The sequence below is a fragment of the Nelumbo lutea genome, chromosome 4, assembly GCF_056320005.1.
Source record: "Nelumbo lutea isolate HS-2025 chromosome 4, American lotus-T2T, whole genome shotgun sequence".
Classification (NCBI taxonomy): Eukaryota; Viridiplantae; Streptophyta; class Magnoliopsida; order Proteales; family Nelumbonaceae; genus Nelumbo; species Nelumbo lutea.
The window spans coordinates 91,277,713-91,305,300 of NC_142687.1; the positions used below are offsets into that span (position 1 = coordinate 91,277,713).

Below are 27,588 nucleotides of genomic sequence, written 5' to 3' on the forward strand. Positions count from 1 at the left end.
ATAAATCTAGTTGAAGGTATGACAAAGGTGAATGCGTTTGGTGGCATGAGGTCTAAAATCTCATTGGATTAACGAGAATATTATAAAGCATGCAACAAAATAATATCTCCATTTGCAATTTTGCATATTTATTCATGTTGATTCTGTTTATCCATTCAGCTTTGACAATCAGACATGATACACAAACAAGGTTTGCTATATCATCTGGGCAGGGATCTCTCGTCAGTTTGTGGGCTTAACAAAATTGTAAATCTTCTGAGAGAAATATCAATGGAACAGTAACTTGGAGAGAAAAACGGGGATGTGGCAGAAGAAACAGATTTAACTGACCAACGACACGAATCAAATCCAAAAATCAGCGATGATCTCCACCACCATCAAGAGTCAGACTGGCCAGACCCCTGGAAAGCAAATCCATTAATTTAACTGCATTATTTATTCTACAGAGAAATACAAAAAAATTACCACCAAACAAACAAAATATAAGACAAAAAGTTAACTGTACTTTGTCACGAACTAGCAGGTATCTCAACATCAAGAATACCAGACCAAAATGTATGTACGCAGGTAGGTGGAAAAAGATTACAAAATCAGGTAAATAGGGAGCTTCCCTAGACAACAACACCTATTCCTGCCACAAGGAGAAATCACAAGGCCAATCAGGACCGCCTATCGGATAGGAAACCCATTGTATTGGCCATTTTCTCATCATACAGTCCACGTTAGCCCAATAGCCAACCTTATATTGGAGTTGTTCCCATTTCTCAATCAATCATAGCCTTCCAAGCTTTTGAGTTTTTTTAGTAAATAAAAATTGGCCATCAAAAAGGCCTTATGAGCTGTCAATGACCTTATTTCTTTTTCATTTGGAAAGCTAGTCTCTTGGGTTTCGACTGCAAAGGGGGCTTGCGACTTCTGGCCAAGGGGCTCTGTTGAGGTCTAGGATCTTATGGGAGTTGTAATGTTGTTAAGTGGTGGCTGATCCTTGTTCAAGGTGCTATCCTTGGGGGATCTGTTGTACTCTATCTGTTTTTTAATAAAATTACTTCATCTTTTCTCAAAAGAATTCTGGACTGAAATCTTTTCCATGAACAAGTGGTTAAGAGAAGAATACAGGGACTCCTTTTAAGTTACTATGTGGAAAATAACTGAGTTGTTCAGGGGAACTCACTTGAAAACCAGATTAGAAAACCCACTCCCTACACACGTACACATGAAACAAATATATACATAGATACATATATACACATGATCAATTGGAATGATCTAGGGCAAGGTGTACCACTTTCAGGTACTGTTTCACGGTAAACTCCCCCACTAGTGGAATGATTCTCCAACATATGTATAGGTGGCTGGTGAAAGTCTCTTCTAAGATACAATACCCAAAGAATTAGTTCAATGAATTCAGAGGCTATAATCCTAAGATCCATGGTAAACTGGATATCCGAAAACATGTTAAAAGTAATATAGGATTCCCCAAGGTACGGGCATCCATTAAATGGAGACCCCCGAAATTAACAATTGTAAAACAGTACTGTTTTACCGTAAACTCCCCCACTAGTGGAATGATTCTCCAATATATGTATAGGTGACTGGTGAAAGTCTCTCCTTAAGATACAATGCCCAAAGAATTAGTTAAATGAATTCAGAGGTTGTAATCCTAAGATACATGGTAAATTGGATATCCAAAAACATGTAAGAAGGAATATAGGGCTTCCCAAGGTACAAACAGCCATTGGATGGCCAGACCCCTGGAAATTAACAATTGTAAAATTTAACTGTACTATTGTCCTACAAAAAAATTACACTACTACCATCAAGCATTAAGTAAACAAAATATGACCCCCCCCCCCCCCCGAAAAAAAAAAAAAGGTTTTCACTGTCATTTACAAGTAGGTCTCAACATCAAGAATTTCAGACAAAAATATCATTATCATTGTACACAGAAATCAGGACTGCACACATGGAATGCATGCATGTATGTGGAAAAAGATGGAGCTATCCTACACGACTGCACCTAATGTCTGCCATGCGGAGAAATCATGGGGCCAAGCAGGACATCTATCAGATATGGGAACCACTTATTGGCCACTTGTCAAATAACAGTCCACAATACCCCTGTGACTAACCTTGTATTGGAGTTATTCCCAGTCAATTGTAGATATGCAAGCTTTTAATTTTTAATATAAAAGTTTCTCATAAAAAAGGCCTTATACTGAGCACTTGGAAGAGAAATATGGGTTGAAACCTTTTCCATTAGTAGGGGGTAGAAATAGGAATACAGGGACCTCTTTTGAGCCTCGAACTAAGTTACCAGCTCAAAGATTCCTGAGTCAATCAGGAAAACTCACTAAATGATCCAATAGCAATCACATTCCCTATAATGCAGAGACATACACACAATTGATTCTTACAACCGTTCAAATGAATACAATAGATATGATATCCATGAACATCCAATTGGACTTGATTATTGACCAGGATCCCACCAAAACCCTCTCTACCAATTCTCAAGTTCAATCAAATTTGAGGATGCTAGATTGCTGATTTTTTTGTCAGTACTGCATTTGGTAAGAGTCCAAATGCAGAATAAGCAAATTTGCACTCCAGTTCAGTTTTCCATGTGTTTGGTAAGAATGCCTTTTTGTACTAAAAAAGTAAATTTGTTTTTTCAACCATATTTGGATTCAAGATGGGAGCAAATTGTTTTTTAATCAACAACAGAAATTTTATTAAATAGAACTCATCAAGGCATACAAAGATATATAATGCGTACAATCATTTAGAGATACAGGCTCTTATCTCTACCCTTGTTTTGCTAGATAATCAGCCATCCTGTTGGTTGCCCCTTGTACCCATTGGTTCCTCACTTTCATCTCTCTAGTTTTCCATCTAAACTTTTTAACTTCATTCTTGTAGGCCCATAAAGTATCCTCTCCATTCTGCATTCACCCTGTTTACCAGTTTTGAATCTCCTTCATTCACCAACTTGTCAATGTTCAGTTTGTTAGCTCACACCCTCCATTACCGCCATAGTTTCTACTCTTAATCTTCACCAATTGGACCAGAATAGAATCCAACAATGTATCCCTCTTCATTTCTAAAAATGCCACCCAATGCTGAGGGTCCTGGATTCCACCTTCTTATAATATAACATCATGTCATCATCCACTGTAAAGAGTGAGAAGATCTCCACATATTTGGCCGAATGAGCCACCCTAATAAAATTGCATTCAATTATTGCCTCCTTGTTTCTTTCTTTCCATTCAAACATTTGTGAATTTTTTTTCCTCACATATGGTCCAAATAATTGCAGCCCTAGTGCATCTCCACATTTTTTTGTATATAAAATAATTTTTTTATTAAAAGAAAAACTAGTCACACAAGAATAGAAATACAATCTTATAACCACCAAAGGGAACAAAAAGTTCCTAAAACTCAAACCAATCTCGGCCCCAACTGACCAACTTCCAATACTCAGAGCAACAACACCCCGGACTCAAAGATGGCTACAACAAAAAACAAACTTCAAACCTGTTCCACTTATAACCACCTAACTGGTGCATCACCACATTATCCATCCCCTCTTCTTCTTCCAAGCAAGCATTGCAGGAGAAAACAGGCCTTGCATGTTGTTTGGAGTTTTCCATCTGCACCCAAAGAGAGAAAAACCAAACCCAAATGCAAGAAACAAATGGACAGAAGATTATCAAGTGATAGCAGGACCACCTTAAATCTCTTTTACAAGAAAAAAGTTGCACCAATGATGAGGGTTGGGTAAAAAAATTAAAGGAAGCACAACAGAAGATACCAAAAGGAGAAGGAATCCAAATACAACAATTAGACTTTAATGGGTCCAAGAAAACACCTTCAAGGATTTGTAGAAGTGCAAACACACAAGGAGCTCCACAATCCCTTAAACCTCTTCTAAAATCCAAACACCACTCAAAGTCAAGGTTTGAAGAAGAAGGATTTAGCTTTGAGACCGGTCCCCTTTTAAATGAGCAAAGAGTAAACAAAGAAGGGAATTGATCTTTTAAAGTAGATTGTCCCACCCAAAGATGTTTCTGGAACTTGATTTAATCACTTTTATAGACATTATATTTGATGCAAGGAAGGAATAGAAGAAGAATTACAACAGGAAAATTCATTGGTAATGTCCTGGCTGGTTTGCTCTATGCAACCTCATATAGCTTGTAACTATATGTTCCTCTCCACTACCAAGGATATTTGGGATAGAGTTGCTGCTACCAATTCCCAAACAAGCAATACAGCTAGAGTATGTCAGATTCGGAGTCAGAGAGAGGCTTGCAGTATGCATCATGGGGAGAGGATAGTGGCCATGTATTTCTCTTCTCTATAATCACTTTAGGAAGAAATGGATCACTTAGAGGCCCTGGAACGGAAGGGCCCTGAATATGGTGAGCAGTATAGGAAGTATTATTGAGAAGTACAGAGTCATTGATTTCCTGGCCGGATTGAATCCTGAATTTGACTTTACTAGACAATATATTCTTAGTGCTGACATTGTCTCCCTTGCAACTGCTTACTCCCTAGTGCAAGGAGAGAAGAATAAGAGAGCTGCTATGATGCAACCCCCTGTGACTGATCATTTGGCATTTTTGGGTTCTAAACCTAAGCAGAGTACAAGTACATAGCCAATGAGAGGGCTCAAGTAATTTGTGAGTATTGTAAGACACCCAAACATACAAAGGAAGATGTTGGAAATTGAATCCACGCTTAAAGCCTAAAAAGTTAAAGAGAGTAATGTCCATTTGGCCACTGTTGGTGATGTTCAGCCCTCTGGAAGTCCGCCCTCCCCTCATGACTCCTTTGATGTAACGGATAAACTTAGGAGTCTCTTGCTGCATTTGGAAAAGAGTGGGACATCTGCTTCTACTGGGTCTCGTAATGGGTCTAGTAATCCCTCCACTGCCTTTGCTAAAACAGGTACTACACTTGCTTTTTCTCTGTCCCTGGATAGTTCCTAGATTGTCCCTTTTTCCTTCATGTTTCACTTCATACAAGTTAGCTCTAGGGAAGGGTAAGACTACAATTATTAATGGATCTCAGACTCAAATTTCTAGTTTGGGTGAAGTCAAGCTTACCCACAACCTTTCCCTGGGAACCGTTCTTCATGTACCTCAATTACATAAAAAGTTGATTTCCGTTAGTTCTATTACAAAATCCCATAATTGTTCTGTGACCTTTCCTACTCATTGTGTTTTTTAGGACCCAAGGATAGGAAGGATGATTAGAAATGGGCATGAAGCTGATGAAGTCTATATTTTTGACAAAGATATTGAGCAGGGATTTTTATGCCAAATTGAATCTTGTCAAAATGAGAGATTCATCAGAGCTCATGTACTCATGCTCCATAACAGAATGGAGTTACAAAGAGAGAGGATAGACATGTGATAGAAGTTGCTAGAAGGCTATTGTTCCAGATGCATGTTCCCACTCGTTTCTAGGGAGATATTGAAACAGTTGTTCATCTCATTAACAAACTCCCATCTAAAACTCTCAATCTTTGGTCCCCTCATCAACTTCTTTTCCCTGTTGTACTAACTTTCAATTTATCTCTTAGGGTATTTTAGTTATGCTTGCTTTGTTCATGATAAGCCCTTTCAGGCATAAGTTTGATCTTAAGTCTATAAAGTGTGTCTTTCTTGATTTCCTATCCAGAAGGGATACAGATGCTTAATCCTCATTTTGGAAGAAGATATGTATCTAAAGATGTCACCTTTCTTGAGTCTTCTTCTTTCTTTCAATCACCTATCCTTCTCTTTAGGAGGAGAGTGTTAGTGAAGATCGGACACCCTCTTGTCTTCCTTTTCCTATTCCTGTGAGCTCTTACCCATCTTCTTCTTCTCCTATGTGTAATATTCCTTCACCTCCTCCTCCTCCTCTTCCTGTGTATCAGCCTCAGCCTTGGCAGCAATTCTTCATCAAGTGAAGTAAAAGGGTGACTCCTGAAGCCGAATATTCACTACAATCTAATCACCCAGACTTGGGTAATCTTTAACTTACAAACCTTGTTCATTCTGGGCCTGTAAGTGCCTTTGACCTTGATCTCCCCATTGCTATTTCGAAAGATAAAAAAGGAGATGTATCAACTACCCCATTACTAATAATGTTTCTTATGATGCATTTATCAAAAAAAAAAAGATTATGTTTCTTATGATGCTCTCTCACCCTCGTATTGTGTGCCTATATTTCTGCTTTTTCTTCTATTTTTGTTCCTCGCAATGTTGTAGAAGCAGTGCAATCACCTCAATGGAAGGAGGCTATGAACCTAGAGATGGAATCCCTCATAAAGAATCAAACTTGGGAAATTGCTCCTTTTCCCAAGGATAAGGTTCCAGTTGGACGCAAGTGGGTGTACAATATTAAACACAAGGTTGATGGTTCAATCGAGAGATATAAGGCTCATTTGGTGGCAAAAGGGCATACTCAAACCTATGGCATTGACTACCAAGAGACATTTGGTCCTGTGGCTAAAATGAATTGTAATAGGGTGATTATGTCCCTTGTTGCCTGTTGGAGGTTATAGGGATATATTTGTAATGTTGATAAATTTTGAGGACTTGTATTTATTTATGAGGGGCCTATGTGAAATTCTGATAGACTTCGGTCTTTTGCTTATTTAATCCATTGGTTGTGTGGGATTAAGGTTGAGTGAGAGTGGATATTTTGTTGTGAGTCTGTAAAGAGGTCAGCCATGTATCTTTTGTTCTCATAATAGATATTTTTCCCTCTCTTCTTATGGATGTAGGCTATTGAGCCAAACCACATCAAATCTTGGTCTTTTCTCTATTTCTTCTTATTTTCTTCTTGATTTGCTATTCTATTTAATGTTAGTTGACATGGTACCAAAGCAAGTTTAGTGTGGGAATTAGTTTGGTGAACTAAGGAAGACTAGCAATCGAGTTACTGTTCGCGGTTACTATTCACGTTACTGATCATGGCTATTGTTCATGCGAGGTCTGTGGTGCTTGAATCTATGAAACAATCTGTTAGGGACTTTTACCATTCAATGAAGAACACTTATGAGTATTTTTCATCATTTTTCTAGAATTTTACTAGACCCCAAAAGGGCTGATATTGCTTCTCGTTGCTTCTTTCAGAAACCAGGAAGAAAGTAACGTCAGATTTGGAATTTGGATTTTCTTTCAGTTCTCTCATACCTGGTGGAATCTAGACTTGAGCTTTTAGAGTTCAGGTTGTTTTATGTGAAAAAGAAGATCAATGAGTTATTTGGGCAAGGAAATCTGATCTAGTTGGTATATTAGGGCATCTTCCAATCCTTATTTTTAACACTATTAAAGCATTTCTTTTTTTTTTTTTTTGGATTTCAGTTCTCTCATACCTGGTGGAATCTAGACTTGAGCTTTTAGAGTTCAGGTTGTTTTATGTGAAAAAGAAGATCAAAGAGTTATTTGGGCAAGGAAATCTGATCTAGTTGGTATATTAGGGCATTTTCCAATCCTTATTTTTAACGCTATTAAAGCTTTTTTTTTTGGGATTTCTCTTTTGTTGGCTCTATGGAAGGATACCTTCTATGGAAGGATTTATATTTTCCCTCCTCGTCCTGTGGGTTATGCTTCCTAGCATCTGAACTAGTTCATATCTTCAAGCAAATTCTGGTTTCTGTTGCATATCAATTGTTTGATTTATTTTCTAAAAGGTTGGTTGGTGGTCATTTAGCTAAATTTGGTGTTTCTTTGGGAGTTCTAAATTTTCGAAGAAGTATTATAGAAGCTTTGCAACTCCTCTTGTCTATTTATGATCATCAATATCAGCATGTGATACTAGATCTCAAGGTGATTATTGGTGTTCGAGAAAATGTCTCGATGGTGCAAAAATTCTACAATGGTTCTCCATTGTTATGATCGATTCTGATCTAATATTGTTTGTGGCTTGGTTTGATATTTGGACTATTTTGGTGAATGATGGATCTATTATCACCGGTCGATATTTGGTTTGTTTACCTCATACATGTTTTGCATGGAAGATGTTTGACGAAATGTTTCAGCAATGATCCTTTTATTATACTCATCAGTTCTGAGTTATTATTGAAGAAATCCTTGGAATTTTGATCTCCTTTGGTGACATGGGATTTTGATTCACTTTATCTGGTTGGCTTTCCAATTGGCCAACTCTGATTCTTCAAATTGGTTTATGGAGTTCATGGTTGGCTTTCCGTTGATCAACTTTGAATCTTTGCTCTGGTTTATGGATTTCAACATAGTTGGCTTTCCGCTAACGAACTCTGTATTGGTAATTCTGTTGGCATTTCTGATGATCTAGTTGTTTGACATGGTTGGTTCTTTAGTTCAGTGATTTTGATTGGCCTTTTGATGGCTAAATTTGATTTTTGGCATGTTATGTGTTGGCTTTCCTTTGGCCAACTTCAGTTTGGTGATTACTAGATCAGGGCTTGGCTTTACTCCGACTTTCCAACACGAGTTCATTTAGCTTTCTAACATCCAACTTTGGTTTCTAAGAGGCCCCTTCAACATCTCAAGTTTCATGGCTGTTGCTTCAACAGTACACCTATTTTCATGAAAGTTGCTTCAACATCCTTACTTGCAAACTCAAGCTGGTTTCCCCACCTTAAGTTTGAGGGAGGATGTAGAGAGATACATTGTATTTGGTTGTATTTGGGTTCTTTTTCAGAGGGGGTGTTGGAGGTTATAGGGATATATTTGTAGTGTTGATAAATTTTGAAGACTTGTATGTATTTATGGGATGAAGAGGGGCCTATGTGAAATTATGATCTAATTAGGTCTTTTGCTTATTTAATCCATTAGTTGTGTGGGATTAAGGTTGAGTGAGAGTGGATATTTTGTTGTAAATCTATGGAAAGGTCATCGATGTATCTCTTGTTCTCATAGTAGATATTTTTCCCTCTCTTTTCGTGGATGTAGGCTATCGAGTCGAACCACGTTAAATCTTGTTCTTTTATCTATTTCTTCTTATTTTCTTCTTGATTTTCTAATCTATTTTATGTTGGTTGACACTGTCCATTATTCTTGGCCCCTGTATCAAATGGATGTGAATAATGCATTCCTTAATGGGGATTTCAAAGAGGAAATTTACATGGACCTACCTCCAAGAGTGAGTCTTCTTAACAGTGAAGGGAAAGTATGCCGTTTCAAGAAGCCTCATAAGGAAAGGTAATAACCGAGTGATTATGCTAATAGTGTATGTTGATGACATTGTTGTCACTGGGAATGACCTTTCAGGAATTACTCAATTAAAGTCCTTTCTCAATTCTGAATTTGAGATTAAGGACCTAGTTGACCTCAAAATACTTCATAGGAGTTGAAGTTGCAAGATCAAAGAAAGGAATTTTTAGTTCATAGAGAAAATATGCTCTTGACTTGCTCCAAGAAGTGGGAAAATTGGGGTGCAAGGCAATGGAGACCCCAATTAACCCCAATCATAAGCTAAGTGTTGTTGATGGAGACCCTTTTCTAGATAGAGGGATGTATCGAAAACTGGTTGGTCACCTTCATTACTTGTGCTTGACTAAGCTAGATATATTCTATGCAGTTGATGTGGTGAGTTAATATATGCATGAACCTATAACCTCTCATATGCAAGCTGCCAATAGGATTCTTGCCTATTTGAAGGGATATCTTGGTAGGGAATGTTATACTCCAACCATGGGCATATGAATATTAAAACTTACACAGATGCAAACTGGGCAGGGTCTATTGATGATAGGAGGTCTACATCTGGCTATTGTGTTTTGATAGGAGCAATGTGGTATCATGGAGAGGTAAAAAACAATCAATTGTTGCTCATTTTAGTATAGAGGTAGAATACCAGGCTATGGCCCATGGGGTATCTGAATTGTTATGGTTAAAAACCTTATTAATTGAGATGAGTGTTCACACTAAAATCCCAATGAGACTATTGTGACAACCAAGCAGCTATAAATATCGCCCATAATCATGTATAGCATGCCCACACAAAACGCATTGAAGTGGACAAACATTTCATTAGAAAGAAGATAGCTAATGGAGAAATATACTTATCCTTTGTGAGATCAAAAGTCCAACTTGTTGATTGTCTTACTAAGGGGGTTCCTAAGTCAAAGTTTAATAGTAATTTAGGAAAATTGGGCATGAATGCATGATAGATATCTATGATCAGCTTGAGGGGGAGTGTTAAGAATATTTATGTGAAAGAGTATTGTTAGAGTTGAATAAACAGGGGTAACTTAGTCTTTGTATGTCTCTTACATAGACAGGGGCATTTCTATCTTTGTATGCATATTTACTAATTCAAAATGAATGGTCGACTATGTAGGACTTTTGGACTACTCAGTTCAACACTGTTCTTCTTCCTCCTCTCCTCTCTCTCTTCTCTCTTTTCAGTTCAGCTAAATACAAACATGGTATCAGAGCACCACTGGTAAAAGGTCAGTTGCAGCCTTCTTCGTTCTCCCTTCCTTCTTCTTTCTTCGTTTTTTTCTTCTTTTTTTCTGGTGTGCGAAATCTGGGTTAGAAGACTACGGCAAACCCAGGTTTCTGCTACAACTTCTAGGGTTTCGGTGGGTTGACCTCTGGTGACAGTGGATAAGTGCAACAGTTGAGTGAATAGAGAAAAAAAAGAGTTTTTCGTGTGGACTGCTGTCACCATGCGTGACAGCTATGGTGGACGAGTAGGTGTAGTGGTAGTGGTCTGAACTTTTGAATGAACAGTTTCAAGGGGGAATTTCTGTTTTTTTTAATCTGCCTGTTCGCAGTACAGTAGTGTTCAAAGTTGTCGAATGCATGTTAGGGCAAACTTGTGGTGACTATTAGTGTGCTGGTGTGGTTGTTGAAGAACAGTAGTGCTATGGTTGGAACCTCTTCTTGTGTGTGTGATGGGCAGAACCAGTTTCGCAGACTGAAATGGCGTCGGCGGGTGATTTGAGTGGTGACCAGAAATCGAGTGTAATGATCTCCTCTAATTTTTTGAGTGTCCAGAGGACATCCATCAAACTCAATGGTGAAAACTATGTTCCGTGGGCCAAGTTGGTGGAAGTGTTTTTAAAGGCTAAGAAGAAAGTGAAACATGTACGGGAGGAGAAACCGAGTGATGAATCCCCTGGTTTTAGTGATTGGGAGAAAGAGGATGATCAGATCATGACGTGGCTATGGAACAGTATGGAGCCTAAAATCAGTACTAATTTCATGTTTTTAGATACAGTAAGAGATATATGGGAACATGCCAAGAAACTCTATTTTGGACAAGACAACACTACAAGGGTTTATCAGCTTTATCAGGAATACTTCAGTTTGCAGCAAGGAAATCAAACTCTTGAAGAATATTATGCTAGTATGAAAAATCTTCAGAATGAACTTAATGTCTATCATCCCTTAACTCCGGACGTCAAAGTTCAGAAACAACAAAGGGAACAACTAGATGTTACACGGTTCTTGGTGGGACTCAAAGCAGAATATGAACCTGTCAGAGCACAGATATTGGGGCGATCTGCTCTCCCTACTCTAGAGGAAGTGTTTGCCCATCTTCGCAAGATATCTCTTAGACCCACAGAGAGTAACATAACTTCTGACAGATCAGCATTTGTTAGCTCTCGAGGTGGTTCTTATGGGCACAGAGGAGGTGGCCATACAGTTAAGGGAGGCCGTGGTAACCCTATGGGTTGTCGTAGCAGTGGAGGAGATCGTGATTTAGGGGGAGGCAATGGCAAAGGAAGGGGGAGCACAACTAGGAAGTGCACACATTGTGGGAGAGAATGGCATACAGTTAACTTCTACTATGATCTGCATGGCTCACCATCCACATGGGCTAATCATGCAGTTGTTGGTGGTAGTGAAGTCAGTGATACTCAACCAGTTGATCCAGTATCTTCTACAGTCACAACTACTTCTGGGAAGGAGATGATGAATATGCCAAGAGAGGAGTATGACAGATTCCTTCAGACCACTTCACATCAGAACACCGCCACCCTCACTCATTTAGGTATAGTTTGCCTAGCAACCAAACCCTCACCCTGGATAATTGACTCTAGAGTCTCTGATCACATGACCGGGACTCCAAGTGTGTTTTCCTCTCTTTTACCAATCTCTACATCAAATAATGTTACCCTTGCCAATGAATCTACTTCCCCCATTTATGGTGTTGGTAATGTGACCACATCATCTCTTTCTTTATCTTTTGTTTTATATGTTCCCAAGTTTCCTCTTAATCTTATGTATGTTAGTAAACTAACCAAATCCCTCAATTGTTCTATCATATTTTACCATTCCTCTTGTGTTTTTCAGGATCTAACGACGGCGAAGAAGATTGGTGGAGGGCATGAAGCTAGCGGATTGTATTATCTTGATGGGGGTGGATCTATGGTTGCACTTCAAACCTCTTTGACTCCTCTTCAGTGGCATTGTAGACTCGATAATCCGTCTCTTAAAGCTTTCAAGCTTCTTGTTCTGTCATTGAGTCGTCTGTCGTCTTTACAGTGTGAGTCGTGTCAGTATGGGAAACACCACCGGGTTTCCTTCCATCCTAGAGTTGATAGTCGTATGTTGAGTCCTTTTGAGTTTAGGGTCCAATTAAACTTGAGTCGTACAATGGTTACGAATATTTTGTTATCATTGTTGATGACTATTCAAGAATGATATGGCTTTATTTAATGAAAGAAAGAAGTGAATTGTTTTCCATTTTCTAAAAATTTCATGCTGAAGTGCATACACAATTTGGTGTTTCACTTAAAATTCTTCGTTCTGACAATGGCAGAGAGTATTTTCTTTCTTCATTTCAGCAATACTTGGAACACCATGGTATTATTCATCAGACATCTTGTGCCCACACTCCTCAGTAAAATGGGGTGGCTGAGAGGAAGAACTGACATCTACTTGAAATAGCTCGGTCTCTTCATCATATGAATGTTCCTAAACGGTTCTGGAGTGATGTAGTACTTACTGCTTGTTTTCTTATTAATCGCATGCCCACGTTCATTCTTGATGGTTGTTCTCTGTTCTCTACCTTATTTCCCACTTTGTCTCCATATCCCCTGACTCCCAAGATCTTTGGGTGTGTGTGCTTTGTTCAGAATCTTGGTCCTAGTTTAGATAAGTTGGATGCTCGCTCCATTAAATGCATCTTCTTTGACTACTCTAGGACCCAGAAAGGATATAAATGCTACAATCCTATTACTCGAAAATCCTTTGTTTGTCCTGATGTTACATTTTTCGAATCAGTGCCATATTTCTCAGGTTTTGAATCTCTCCTTCACCTACAGAGGTTCCTCTTCCTCTTCTAGTTGATACTTCCCTTCCGGTGGTTTCCACTATGCCTGAGTCTCCACCTTTCCCAATGCGGGAATGTACTAAAAGACCACCAAGTCGTCAAGTGTATACTCATCGACAGAAACCAGCGCCTCCACCATCTTCTACGCCGGCGGTAGATCCATCTCCCTCCACAACCGGATTGCCTTCTAATCTTGACATTCCTATTGCATTGTGGAAAGGTAAATGTAGTTGCACACTACATCCCATATCCAATTATGTTTTTGTATCTAACTTTTCTGCTTCCCATCGTAAGTTTTTTTTTTTTTATTAATAACACGTTCAATAAATCATCAATAGAAAATTTACAAGAGGAAGAAAAACACACTTATCTTCCAAGAGCCACTAAGAGCCTCATAAAAGGAAGAAAAAAGAAGAAAAAGAGAAAAGAGGGATCACAGAGTTAGCTGGGAGATAGTGTGTAGGAGTAAGTCTTGTGGTGGCGTGGGGCTTGGGAGTATCAAGAGAAAGAATATGACTCTGTTGGGGAAGTGGTTGTAGAGGTTCCCTACGGAGAAGGAGAAACTATGGGCTAAAATAGTGGCAAGTATACATGGGTTGGAGGACAATGGATGGGACGTTGGAATCAGAGCTAGGACCACAAGCAACTCTCCTTGGAAAGCCATTCATGACTTGCTACCAGTTTTCTCCCCTAATATTAGGTATGACTTGAATTCCGGTAACTCCATAAAATTTTGGGAACAAACCTGGGTGGGGAGTGCCCCTTTAAAGGATCAATTTCCTTCTTTGTATGCTCTTTCTGATTTGAAAAATGAGCCGATCTCATCTTTCATCACCCCGTCCTCTTCCACTTCTGGGATTGGGTGGAACTTGGGTTTAAGAAGGGATTTGAGGGACTCAGACCTCGATAGTATTTCGAGCCTTATTGCACTTCTTGATAACGTTGTCTTAGACCCCACTAGGGAGGATTCTAGAATTTGGACACCTACCCCCAATGGCATCTTCTCCTGTGCCAAGTTCTTCAAAGTCTTAAGTAAGTCCACTAGTCCTACCTTCCCCCCTTTCCCTGTTGGTGAGGTTTGGTGCAGAGCAGTACCTCATAGGGCTGGTAGTTTTTGTTGGGAAGCCTATCTGGAAAGAATTAACACTAGTGATCTACTCCAAAAGAAGAGACCCAATACTTGTTTGTCACCTCAATGGTGTGTTATATGTAAAGCGGATGGGGAGACTGGTTTTCACTTATTGGTGTCTTGCCACTTTGCAAGGTGAATTTGGGATTGAGCTTCCTCCTTATTTGGACGCAGTTGGAATCCCCCATCAGACTTGCAAGGCCTTTTCTCCCCTACCTTTTTCAGGTGGCGGATAAAAAGGGGAAGGATAATGTGGAGAGGACTAAGGGTTGTAGTATGTTAGACATTGCGAGAGGAAAGAAACTCCAGGATATTCTCAGAAACCCAAAGAGGAGCAGTAGATCTGAGGGCTATCATACATATTAGGGCGGTACAGTGGCTGAAATATTTGAAACTATTCACAGATTACACTATGGATGACATGTTGAGGAAGTGGGGTGAAATTGCAAATTGCACACAGACCAAATCAGTAATGAAAGTGGCTTGGACTCCCCCACCTAGTGGATTCGTGAAATTAAACTTTGATGGATGTAGTAGGGGAAATCCGGGGCAATCGGGGATTAGAGGTGTTTTTAGGGACGAAAATGGGGTCATCTCTACCATGTTCTTAGGCCCAATTGGAGTGGGTGACTCCCTTAGAGTTGGGATCTTTGCAGTTATGGAAGGAGTCCAGAAAGCTAAGGAGTTGAACATCAAGAAACTCATAATTAAAGGGGATTCAGAGGTGGTGATAGGATGGCTGACTAAAGATCAAAATGGTTTATGGAAGTATAACAATGAGAGGAGGAAATTCATGTGGCTAGTGCGGGAGATGGAAGTTAAGACATGTTGGGTTAAAAGATCGGCTAATTCCCTAGCTGACGGTTTAGCTAAACAAGGGGCAGAAAGGGATTCACTATTTTGGGCTAAGTTGTACCTTTAGTGTATTCTTTTCGCTTCCCATCGTAAGTTTATTACCCTGTTGTCCTTTGTATCCATACCTAAGGATGTTCAGGAGGCTCTTACCTCGCCAAGGTGGCAAAAAGCTATGGAAGAGGAATTATCTGTTCTTCATCACAATCATACATGGAAACTCACCAATCTTCCCCTAGGTAAGCATGTTGTTGGTTGTAAATGGGTGTATGTTGTTAAGTATCTACCAGATGGGAGAGTTGAACGTCCGAAAGCCCGTTTAGTTGCAAAAGGGTACACTCAACTTTATAGTGTAGACTATGTCGAAACCTTTTCTCCAGTTGCAAAGATTGGCTCAGTACATGTGTTGATTTCCATAGTTGTCATGCATGATTGGCCTCTATTTCAGCTTGATATTAAAAATTCCTTTCTCCATGGTGATCTCCTAGAGGAAGTGTACATGGAGCAACCACCTGGGTTTGTTGCTCAGGGGGAGAATGGTAAGGTGTGTAAGCTCAAGAAGGCGATCTATGGGCTCAAACAGTCTCCCCGTGCTTGGTTTGGAAAATTTAGTGAAGTAGTGAAGGGGTTTGGAATGAGACAATGTCAGGTTGACCATTCAGTATTTAGCTAGGACTCTATGGCCGAGAAGATCTTACTAGTAGTTTATGTGGATGACATAGTCATAATTGGCAGTGATAGAGTTGGGATTGATAGATTGAAGGATTTCCTTCAAGATCACTTTCAGACAAAAGATCTTGGGAGATTGAAGTATTTCCTTGGTATAGAAGTTGCTAGATCAAAGTAAGGTATAAACCTTTGTCGCGGAAATATGTCCTTCACCTATTGGAAGAAGCAGGATTGACAGGTGCTAAACCAGCTGAAACTCCCATGGAATTGAATGTGAAGTTGGGAAGTGGCACAGGTGAATTGTTTGATAATCTTGGAAGGTATAGAAGGCTAGTGGGAAAACTGATTTGTCTAACTATCACTAGGCCTGATATCTCATTTGCTGTCGGTGTGGTAAGCCAATTTATGCAAAGTCCTCGGGTACCTCACTGGGATGCAGTTCTTAGGATTGTGCGGTATTTGAAAGGGGCTCCAAGTCCTGGATTATTGTACAAGCCAAGAGGTGATCTTGAAATAGTTGGATACACTGATGCAGACTGAACTGGCTCTGTATCAGACAGAAGATCCACTACAGGTTATTGCACCTTTCTTGGAGGAAACCTTGTGATATGGAAGAGCAAGAAGCAGACTATGGTAGCAAGGAGCAGTGCAGAAGCAGAATATGGGGCCATGGCACACACTGCATGTGAACTAGTGTGGTTGAAAAATCTATTGCAAGAAATCAAGTTCTCAATAAGCAAGCCCATGAAACTATACTGTGACAACCAGGCTGCAATTCACATCTCATCCAATCCAGTGTTTCACGAGAAAACTAAAACATAGAGGTAGATTGCTACTTTGTAAGGGAAAAGGTCATCAATGGTGTGATAAGAATAGAGCATGTAAGAACAGGTGATCAATGGGTAGATCTATTCACAAAAGGGTTAAGTTCAGGAAGAGTGAGCTATACATGTAACATGTTGGGATTATACGATATATACTCTCCAGTTTGAGGGGTGGTGTAAGAGTTGAATAAACATGGGTAATTTAGTCTTTGTATCTCTTACATAGACAGGGGCATTTCTGTCTTTGCATGTCTATTTACTAATTCAAAATGAATGGTCGACTGTGTAGGACTTTTGGACTACTCAGTTCGACACTATTCTTCTTCCTCCTCCTTCTTCTTCTCTCCTCTCTCACTCTCTCTCTCTTCTTTCTTCTCAATTCTGCTGAATACAAACAAGTATTATTGTATTTTACATATACTTGTATTTGGGCGCCCAAGTAGGGGCATACTTGTAATATTTTTCAGCAAGATATATTTTTTAGTTTTGAGGGTGTGAACAATGGCACACCACTCTTCTACGACAAATCTCTTTCTTCTCCCTCTTCTTCCTCTTCTCTCCCTTCCTCCATCCCTATACTTCCTACTATATTAAGTTCTATCAAGGGTCGGCTGTCAAATCCAGACTCAGTTGTTTGAAGTTATAGAGATCTCATCAAAAAAGTTAAATGTTTAACAAGGCACATAACATGTAGATATCAGTGGGTGGGTAGGGAGGCAAATGCTTTGGCTGATCATCTTGCTAAACAGGGGTCTACTAGGGACCATTTATTCTAGGCAGCATTGTAATTTTATTTCTGATCTTTTGTAACGGCTAGGGGAGGCTGCATCTCGTGCCTCTCCAATGGATTCTTGTAAAATCCTGTTCCTATTATTTAATGAAATCGTTTTCAATTATCAAAAAAAAAAGTTCTATCAAGGGCAACTTGTTTTGAAGTACCTCACTAAAAATTTATTTATTTATGTTATTTAAGAACATATATTGAGTTTATTTTCCACCACTAGTTCACCTATTCACCAACCGGGTTTTGTCTGAGTCTAACACTAGTTGATACATTTAGACAAATCAATTTTGATAGGCATACATGATGTTTAGGGTTTAAATAGGTTAGCCTATGTAGAACTTGAACATACAAGGTTAAAACTTTGATGTTAATAACACAATAGTCTACCTAATTGAGCTCTAATAGGCTTTTCAAGTGTTTTATTCATTTCAAAATTTAGATTTGTAAATACTTTTATATTAACTTTGAATTTTTCCAAAAGTGGTGTCTCACTTCATTCAAGCATGAGCCTATCCTTACACCTTGTGCTTCAGTCTCTAGAAATACATTTTTAATCAATAATTGATAATTCTTTTATTAAAGATATAGGCTCTTGGACCTTTGCACTTTAGTTGTGTTTCTCGCTTTTAAAACATTGGACCGGTCTTAAGATTTTTTCTAGAGACATGTTCTATAAAGATCTGACAAGAAGTTTCTTAGTTAGATATTCCAGAAGAGTTTAATAGACAATGTATGCATGCTAGACATAGCTAAGAGAGAGGGAGATCTAATAAAGCCCATCCAAGCATTTCTTTTAGATGAAATCCAACATGAAAAATATGACCCAATGGGCAAGTGGAACATTACTTAAATATGCCTACTAGTGGAGGGAAAAGGCAGTTAAATTCAAAAATCCTCCCTTGAAGGATTATATGGTTAGTGCCAAAAGTTCAGCTGTTAGAATTAAGCCTTTGATGGAGTGGAAACCTCCTAAATAAGGTAATATTAAATTAAATTTTGATGGCAACAGCCTACATAATCCAGGGCTTTGTGAAATTCGGGGAGTTTTCAGAAATGCTGAGGGCCAGATCTTGGCTTTATATTCTGGTCCTATTCGTTGGGAGATTCAGTTAATGCAGAAGTCCGGGAAGTTCTAAAAAAAGTAGAGATTGCTAAGGAGATGGCAATGGAACACTTAATCATTGAAGGCAACTCTAAACTAGTTTTTGGGTGGTTAAAGAGCCAAAGATGGCAGCATGGTCCTATAGAGGGGCTTTGAGAATGTTCAGATGGTTAACATCAAATACATCAGTCACAATTCAATGGGAAATAAGATCGATCAAATGGGTTGGCAGATTCTTTAGCCAAACAAGGGGTACATAGGAATCAGTTTTTTTTGGGCTCATTTGTAAGCTTTATGATATAGTTAAAGGTGGCATCTCGCACCTCTTTGTGGGGATTATGTAATATGTATCCTTTGTGCTTTATTAATAAAATAACCTTTATCTATAAAAAAGGATTATATGGTTAGAGTCTTGGTGTATATAGTCGATGAATATGTAATTTCTTTTTCCCAGTATTGAAAACTTTACCCTTTCTAAAAAAAAATTATGATATTGTCAGATCTTTCCTTCTAACTCTAAATGATCCATGTTATACTCTCCTAAATTCCTAAAAGATTCCAATGAGATTGGTAAGAGTGGCTCAAGTAGTATCAAGGATGCTCTCTTCATATGATGACACAAGGAACCGAATTCAGATTTCAATTGGATGTTGAATAGCATTAATGAATTAAACTAAAAATAATCACAATATTATATATTATTCATAAAATTAACTAAATATTACTTTGATAGTGTATAACATGAACAAAATATATTGAAAAAAAAAGCCTTATAAAACTTGAACCGATGACTCTTCAGTAAAAGCACAACATTCAATTCAAACAGACTTTATTATCAGTTAAAGCATGACTCCTAGTCAACTTTATTAATAGATAGAGTATAAATTTTTTTAAGTGTATATAAGCATATGCATTTAAATCGGATCAAATAGGACTATACTGGATCAGATAGGAGTAGATCCATATTGGATCCAATTATAGATGGATTGAATTCAAACAAACAAATACCATTTGCAGCCCTACTGCGGTAACTCTGGTTTTTTATGTGGCGCAACACAAACAGCTGCAAAACTTCCCTTCCTCTTACTTATTAGTTTCCCTATCCCCCACCCCGGCTTTGAAATCAAATAACCAAGCTAAATGACTTCCATTGTTAAGCTGAAAAAGTTGTTGGCAGCCAAGGTTTCAATAGTTCTTCAAGTATGAATAAGGTCTCTAAATCTATGTGGCCAAGATATGACAAGCATGCAAAAAATTGTTATGACAATATAAGTAAAATAACAAGAAGATATTTAAATCTAACCATATAAAGAAAACAATAGTAGATTAAGGTAGTCATGGTAGTAGGTTCTCCGTTCTCCAACAACTGACTCATAAATGACTTCATGGATTATGTATAACCTATTATCATATTACAAAGGAACAAATAAAAAACAAAATCAGAACTACTTGTTGGATTGTTAGACCATAAGTGTAGGGCATCTTAAATCAATTTTCCATCCAGAGACTGTCTACACAAAACATCCCATCTTATAGCAACATTGCAATAAACCAACAACGATTCCATGTTACAATGAACATTTCAATAATCTAAACTGAATCTATTTACCACAATACTCAAAAAGAAAATTGCGATAATGACCAGACCAGAAAGAAACCTATAAACAAGTTAACTGGCGAGCATTCCCTTCAATTTCAAGGGAAAACGAGGAAAAAATAAAATAGGGAGAACTGGAGTATAATGGCAAAAGCTGAAATTTGCAATGTCGGTGATGAAAGTACGGAACTCACTTCTTGTGTTTCCGACCTCTCTTCGGTCCCCACGCTTCCAGCTTTGCGACGGGACACCCGCACTTAGCCCGAAACAGCAGCACCGCCCGTCCATTGGGCGGGGCCATCTTCCGCAGCTCAGATCTCAGGCATTCGTAATCCGGATTGCCTTCCGATCCTCCTTTCCACGGTAGATTATCGATCTCCTTGGAGGAAGATTTCAAACACTCCTCCGTCTGCAACTGTATATCATACTCCCTGGCCTTCTTCAACCCCTTGCATCCCGGATTCTCGCATTTCCTCGACCTGTAGCTGCAGAAGATCTCAACGGCGATCAATGACAGAACGAAGAAAACCAAAAACCCTGCAATGTAAGGGAGCGGGGACTCTCGGAAGGAATCCGAATGAGAGACGGAGAGAGACGGGAGGATTTGAGAGAGGGATTGGAAGATGTACGAGAGGCATGAGGTGATGAGGAAGGCGCACGAAAAGAGAACAAGAATGAGGATGAGAATGTCAAGGGTTGCAGAGGGAGAGTGCTTGCAGGGGAGAGAATTAGGGTTTGAGGAGAGTCTCTTGGGCTTCTGAGAAGGCGAGGAGGAGGCGGGCATGGCGGTGATGGAGTAAAGATGACGGTGGAGCATGTTATGTTTGTTTGGTTTGGAGTCTTTGCGCCACTCGCTGCTCTAAAGACGAAGCGACGAGACGACGCAAGCGCAAGTTAAGGCCAGAGAGGAATAGAGAGAAGGATAATAAAGGTGGTGGTCACTGGTCGTCGTAAAATGCCCGGGTGCGTTGATCGCCAACTCTTTACACTTGGCGGATGAAGTGGCACTCCGTGATATATCCACGTGTCATGCTGACCATTGTATGTGCCAAAGTACAGGGCAGAGATCGTTTCGCCACGTGGCAAGATAGTCACTTGTCCTTAGCTTTCTACCTCTACTTACCTTACATTATGATTTATGAAATGTGTGACACTGACGGTGGAGGACTGACGTCGGACAAGATAGTCACTTGTCCGTTTATTTGCAACTTCTCACTCACGCTTTTGTGAAATTACATTCGTCTCTGCCTTTCTTCTTATTCCGTGTTTGGGAGTATTTTGAAAAAAAAACACTTTTTTCTTTTTAATATTTGTCGCATCACCGACTTTTTTTTGTTAAAATAGGGAGTCCATCAGTCCGGATCTGCTGGATTGCCTCGCTCATCCAGCCGCACTTTTTTTTAAATCGGTGATGTAAATACAACCGATGTTCCAGATGTGCGGCTGGATGAAAGTGACCAGCAATGTGGTCAACGGATCCAAACTCTAAAAAATAGCCTCTTGTAAATGAAAAAAAGTTAAATTGAAGATATTTATGTTTTGAAACAGACTTTGTCACCTGGCCAGCTAAGATTCAATGTCCGGTTTGATTAAAACACAAAATTTATTCAAAACCCGTTGATTTAGTAAAAAACATTTGACCCGAGTAGTTGAATCGTTAACCTGTTCGATCCGATTACTAAATAAATCACGGATTCTTCACTAAATGCGAAATCCATAATTTGTATGTTCAATTAAAGTGATTTTTTTTTTATTTAGATAATTTTCATCTTTTTAGTTTTTAGCCTTACACAGTTACATTCACTCAATGCATGTGCAAACCCAACCTTAAATCCTTTGGTCTTGCGTCGGTAGTCTTGTTTTGTTTTTCTACTTTTATCATGAAATTTGTTTGTTTCTGCTTTTTATCATAAAATGTAGTGTTTTCCACGTGCTAGCATTTGCCTTGTTTCAAATCAAAGAGGAGAGAGAAGTAGGAAGAATTTGAATAGGGGTAGGGAATTTGTTGGTTTCTTAAATGCATCCACCCTAGTAAGGACGGATCAGTGTTTGGCAATTTGATATGCCACATGGGTTGTCCTAAAGACATGATGCATGAGATTACTTATCAGTTAGACCACATGGGATGATGTGATGTGAATGACGTTCCATTTGATTCCGCATAATAAGTCCAGATCTGTTTCTCACAAAGTGCGCTTTACACGATCTCACAGTATGTCTTAATCATTCATCAAGAATATTTTCTGTATTTATATTTATTATTAATGAAAAAAATATTCTCAGTACAAGATTGAATGTGGCTGTGATGTTGGTGTAGGCACGCTATGGGAGGAAGATATCCCAATTCTTACAAAATAGGATAAAAAATGGATGACTGGTGGGTATGAATAGCTCTTTCAGTCAATTCCTTTGGATTGGGAGTTGGGACTTTGTTTTCAGTGTGAATGTGTGATGTTATTGAATTGAGGCAGTGTATAAATTAATGAAGGATAGTAGCTTCTTCATATGGAGATTATATTTAAGGATTAAAATATCTTATACCCCACCATGGGTATTGGTGGGCATTGATATGGACCGTTACTTTTTTTTTTGATATATTAACTTTATAATAATGAGATGGTCTAAGAAGAGATTTGAAACCCCTTAAACTTTTTAAAATATCTGTGTATCAGTGTATAGTGTATTCGTGTATTTGGGATACACCGATACCGATATATACTTTAATCCTTATTATATTATTTTAAAAAGGATCATTTACTAATAAGCCACCTCCTAAGTTTTGTGAATTTATTAAAACCTAGCTTTAATTGATTTACTTAATCGATCTTCCGTTAGATAATTATAGAAAATGGCATTTGATCATAATGTCCATTTCAATAAATTTAATCAAAAGAATAAAAAAATGAAAATATCATAGACATTGACAACTACTATATTTGATCTTATCGGATCATTTTTTTTTTCTATGTGAAGAAGTGTTAGGGATACTTTTAGAATAAAAAATCATGGGCCCATACCCTTTAATATTTTCCAATTAAATAAATAAATTGTAAATTATAGGAAGTATTTTAGTAAATGACCCTTCCAAAGTTCCAATGAATCACCATTCTTGCACCCATAGAGTCATAATCCAATGGCTATATGCATATATTTAGACGATAAATTCAGTATATTTTTGAAATTACTAACTTGCCCTACAAAACTTTTCCATGCTACCCTTGGGATTGTTGCAAAGAGAATAAAGATTAATAAAGTAAGATGAAAGGCCAATAAGATGAGAACAAAAAAAAAGAAAAGAAACAATTACACATGGTTCAGCATATCAAGTTTACATCAACAAACGGTCCATATTAAGTTTCACTAATTCCAATCAATCTTGCAACTTTAGCAAAAAGCTGGTTTATACTTTTGAACTAAAGGTTTAATGTTGCGGATGCCCTAATTCAATTTTAATTGACCAAAATACCATTTATGAACATTGTGAGTTGAAATCAGCCCCCCACAAGATAATTTCCCACAATGTCACACAGCATATTTCCGTGAGTTGAAATCAACCCCCCATAAGATAGTTTCTCACAACCTCACACAGCATATTTCTGCTTTGTATTATTGGAAATATCTCTCAATGATACCTTATCATTTCTGGTACTTATCATCGGGAGATATTCTCAATACACAGTGGAGATATGCTGTAGAATATTATGGAAAACTATCTTGTAGGAGGCTGATTTCAACTTGAACATTGTACATAGCATTTGAGCCTTTTTTTTCAACCATCTCTGGCTGCAATTTGGGCAGGCCCAACCTTGGGTGGGGCCTAAGTTTTCAGGTTGCAGGTTACGCTAGGTCAGAAAACTTGATTATAATCAAAACTTGGGTTGGGTTGGGTTTGAGCTGAGGGCATTAAGTATTAAATAGCCCAATTCCGGTTAGATCCAACCCGAGTCTGTCTGAACAAATACACATGTACATCCATTTTATTTACATAAAATATCCTCTCTCTCTCTCTCTCTCTAACCCTCCCCCTTGGACACATCAGCAACACTCTATAGTAAGTTTACAGAGTCTGGATCTCCTACCAATAAAACCTCAGTTCATGTCTACCCACGTAATATTGCAGCCACACATGGAGAACATCTCATCCTCTACATAGTATTGTGGATGAGGAGATGTTCCCAATGCATAAAGGTAGTGTGTTGTGGGTAGATGTATGCAAAGTTCTCTCTCTCTCTCTCTCTCTCACCTCACCTCACCTTAGAGGCCCTCTTTTCTCTCCTATACCCCTCTAAATTTTCTCCTTTTGACTGCATTTGGCATTTTTTATTTTAAGGACTTTCCTTTTTGCAGTTAAAATGCTTCAACACTCATTTTTTAACTGCAAAAACAGAAGATAAGTCCTCAAAATAAGGAATGCCAAATTCAGCCTTAATATTCTTCTCATGGTTTTCAAAACCAGACTAGATTGGACTGTCAGATCGAAAAAACCAGGAATCGAATCGTTTTTACCCCAGAATCGTTATTTCGCCAAAAACTGTTGGTTTGGTCAGAAAACCGTTGACCCATGTGGTCAAACTGCTTGAAATGCTCAACAGTTTTGGCCGTTTTTTTTTTTATTTTTTAATTTTTTGTCAGAACAAACCATCCATTCGATTCAAATGATCAAACCATTTGATCCGAGAACCAGACCCCTGACCGGTTCATTGTCCAATTCAGCTTTAAAAACCTAGATTCTTCTTTCTTTTCTCAAACCCTCATCTCTCTCTCTCTCTCTCTCCCCCCTACATCTAATCCCATGTCACAAGCAAGCCACTTTTGCTACGCTAAAACAAATATCAAAGGTGTGGATGTATCGTCATGGCCCCAGCTTGAATGATGTTCTAGCGGGGCCACAACAATACATCTAAGGCCATAAGGCCATGATTCTCAATTTTACGCCTACACTAAAACTATGTTGTAAAAAAGTGAACCCCGTCCTAGGCCCTCTTTTACCTCTTGTACCTGCCCTAAATTTTGTCTTTTTTTTTTCTAACAAGTAACAACATGGAAGCCATTAAACAATAGAAAATGATTAAATAATTCAAAATTGATTGAATAAATAATATGATAATTAGATAAGTAATAAAATGGTAAGATAATAAAAATAAATAAATGGATAAAAGGAATATAAATTGTTCAAACAATTAAAAACTGATTACTAAAATGATTTATATAACTAACCTAACTAACTAAAATAATTAACTTAGCTTAGTAATAGGAGTGAAGATGAAAATAATAGGGGAATTACTTGCCAAAAAATAATAGGAATGAAAATGATTAAATCATTAAAATTTGATTTATAATTTAAAATTATCAATAACTAATACAATAATTAAATAAATAATAAAATGGTTAAAAAATAAAAATGGCAACCTATAATTAAATGGTAAATAGAGAAATTTCAAACATTGAATTGGGGCTAAGGGTGTAGGTGATATTAAGATTGATGTCAATCTCAACAATCATCAAGATTAAAAGGGTTGCAGTCAAATCAAATCTCAACGACAATGCGATTAGTTTCTTCATCAAGGATTTGGTTCTTGCCTTAACCCTCCAAGTTTAAGGTTGTTGAAAGAAGTATAGTTTGTGTAGATTTTGTTGGTGGTTGGAAGATCATCACCATTTGAATTAATAAATAATAGTAATTTATATATTAAAGTTACAATTAATTAGAATTGTTCATGGGCCAGGTAATTTGATGGACTTGCCCACAAGGTCCGGCTTTTGTAAATAAGACCAACCCCTAATAATATCATATAATAAAAATATACATTAATAATATATAACAAATTTTGATTGGCTCTCAAATTTACATTTACTTCCTATTCAGATAAGCCTCTAGGCTTGGAATCAGGCTTTGAGCTTTATACAAGGGTTGGGCTTCAGCTTACACTTGGATATTTTCTATTGATAAGTGGTAAAGTCTGACCCGATTTCGGCTTGTGAACAAGTCATAAAGTGTATTATTAAAAAATAGTTGCACTTAATTAACTTATGACATGGGAATTAAAATTACAATTACTTCCATCTAAATTGATTAAGTTAAAATAATTAAAATAGAAAAGTAATTGCGTTGAAGTTAACTTAAACTCTAGTATTTACACTAACTTGACTTTTAAATTTAGTTAGAATAAAAGTAATTATTAATAACTATTATAAATTAAATTATTTAATTATTGTTCATGTAAATATACGCATGAGATTGGGACTTTCACTATCACATGGTTATTCATGCCCAACATCTAGATGTAATTAATTTTAGTTTCTGCCAATAAAGCCATAAATCATCATTCAGATATTCATCTTCAGAGTATCGACACAGGCCGATATGCCCTGTGTCGATACTTTTTTTTTTTAAGTTTCATTTGTTTTTTGTTTTGAAACCAGTTCAGAGGGGCCGGTTTAAGGTCCAACTATCCTCTGAACCTGTGGCTGACCCGATACAACCCCTGGAGGGGCGTATCGGTAAATCATTGGCACAATACGGGCCGATAAATATCAATACTTTGAACATTGATTTTCATAAATATGAAAAACACATGAACATTAGAGACTTCCTTCTATTTCAGTTTTACTTAACAAAACCTGCACACCGTCCAAAGGCCCAGCTAGTATATTCATAAATTCTTTCAAACCTGACCAACCCGCCCAAGCTCAACTCTAGTCCAAGTGTGTGTTGGGTTAACCTCAAGTTGGGCCACCCTTGAACCTAACACTTATCCAGGGCCTTGGGTTAACCTTTTCAATTTTGAACTCCATTCTCTGCTTTAAAACATTATAAAAAGAAGTGACAGACATATCAACTTCTGAACAATTGTCATGACAATGAAGAAAACATCAAGATTGTAGGCCTGTTTTGAGGGGTTGAACTAAATGAATAAAATTCAGAGAAAGTTAAAGATGCAAGATAGCATCTGACCAATACTGCAAGTAAAAAACCTGCAGTATTGGTCAAAACCTGCAGAGAGTGAATTTAACCTGCAGAGAGTGAAAGCTAACCATAGATTGTGATAATGACATTTGGAATAAAAAAACGTAGGGATAATAAGCAAAACCCACAAAAACAATCTTCACAGCCCATCCATTGTGGTGACATGAATTTAATCCCTCATTCTGGTCCTTAAGCTAATCATCATGAGGGGAAATATTGCAGAAAAATAATTAAGAAATTTACCAAACTGACATAAAGGATCACATTTGTTTGAAACCACTTCTTTCAGGGAATGTGAGAAAAAGTATTTATCCCTGCAAACAGAAAACAAAAATAAGATTCTCTTCATTAAACAATTGGACACTGTCCGCAATCAATCCAATATTACTACACCAGTG

General features: G+C 37.9%; 1 protein-coding gene across 1 annotated transcript; it reads right to left on the reverse strand.

Moving 5' to 3' along the window:
- Nucleotides 1–90: 90 nt before the first annotated feature.
- Nucleotides 91–21,142, reverse strand: LOC148861774 (uncharacterized protein At5g19025-like). The gene is made up of 2 exons (XM_088983158.1): nucleotides 20,418–21,142; nucleotides 91–401 (listed from the first exon to the last, which is right to left on the reverse strand). The coding sequence occupies exons 1-2, from the start codon at nucleotides 21,038–21,040 to the stop codon at nucleotides 356–358; spliced, it is 669 nt and encodes a 222-aa protein (XP_088839284.1). The 5' UTR covers nucleotides 21,041–21,142; the 3' UTR covers nucleotides 91–355.
- Nucleotides 21,143–27,588: the final 6,446 nt, after the last annotated feature.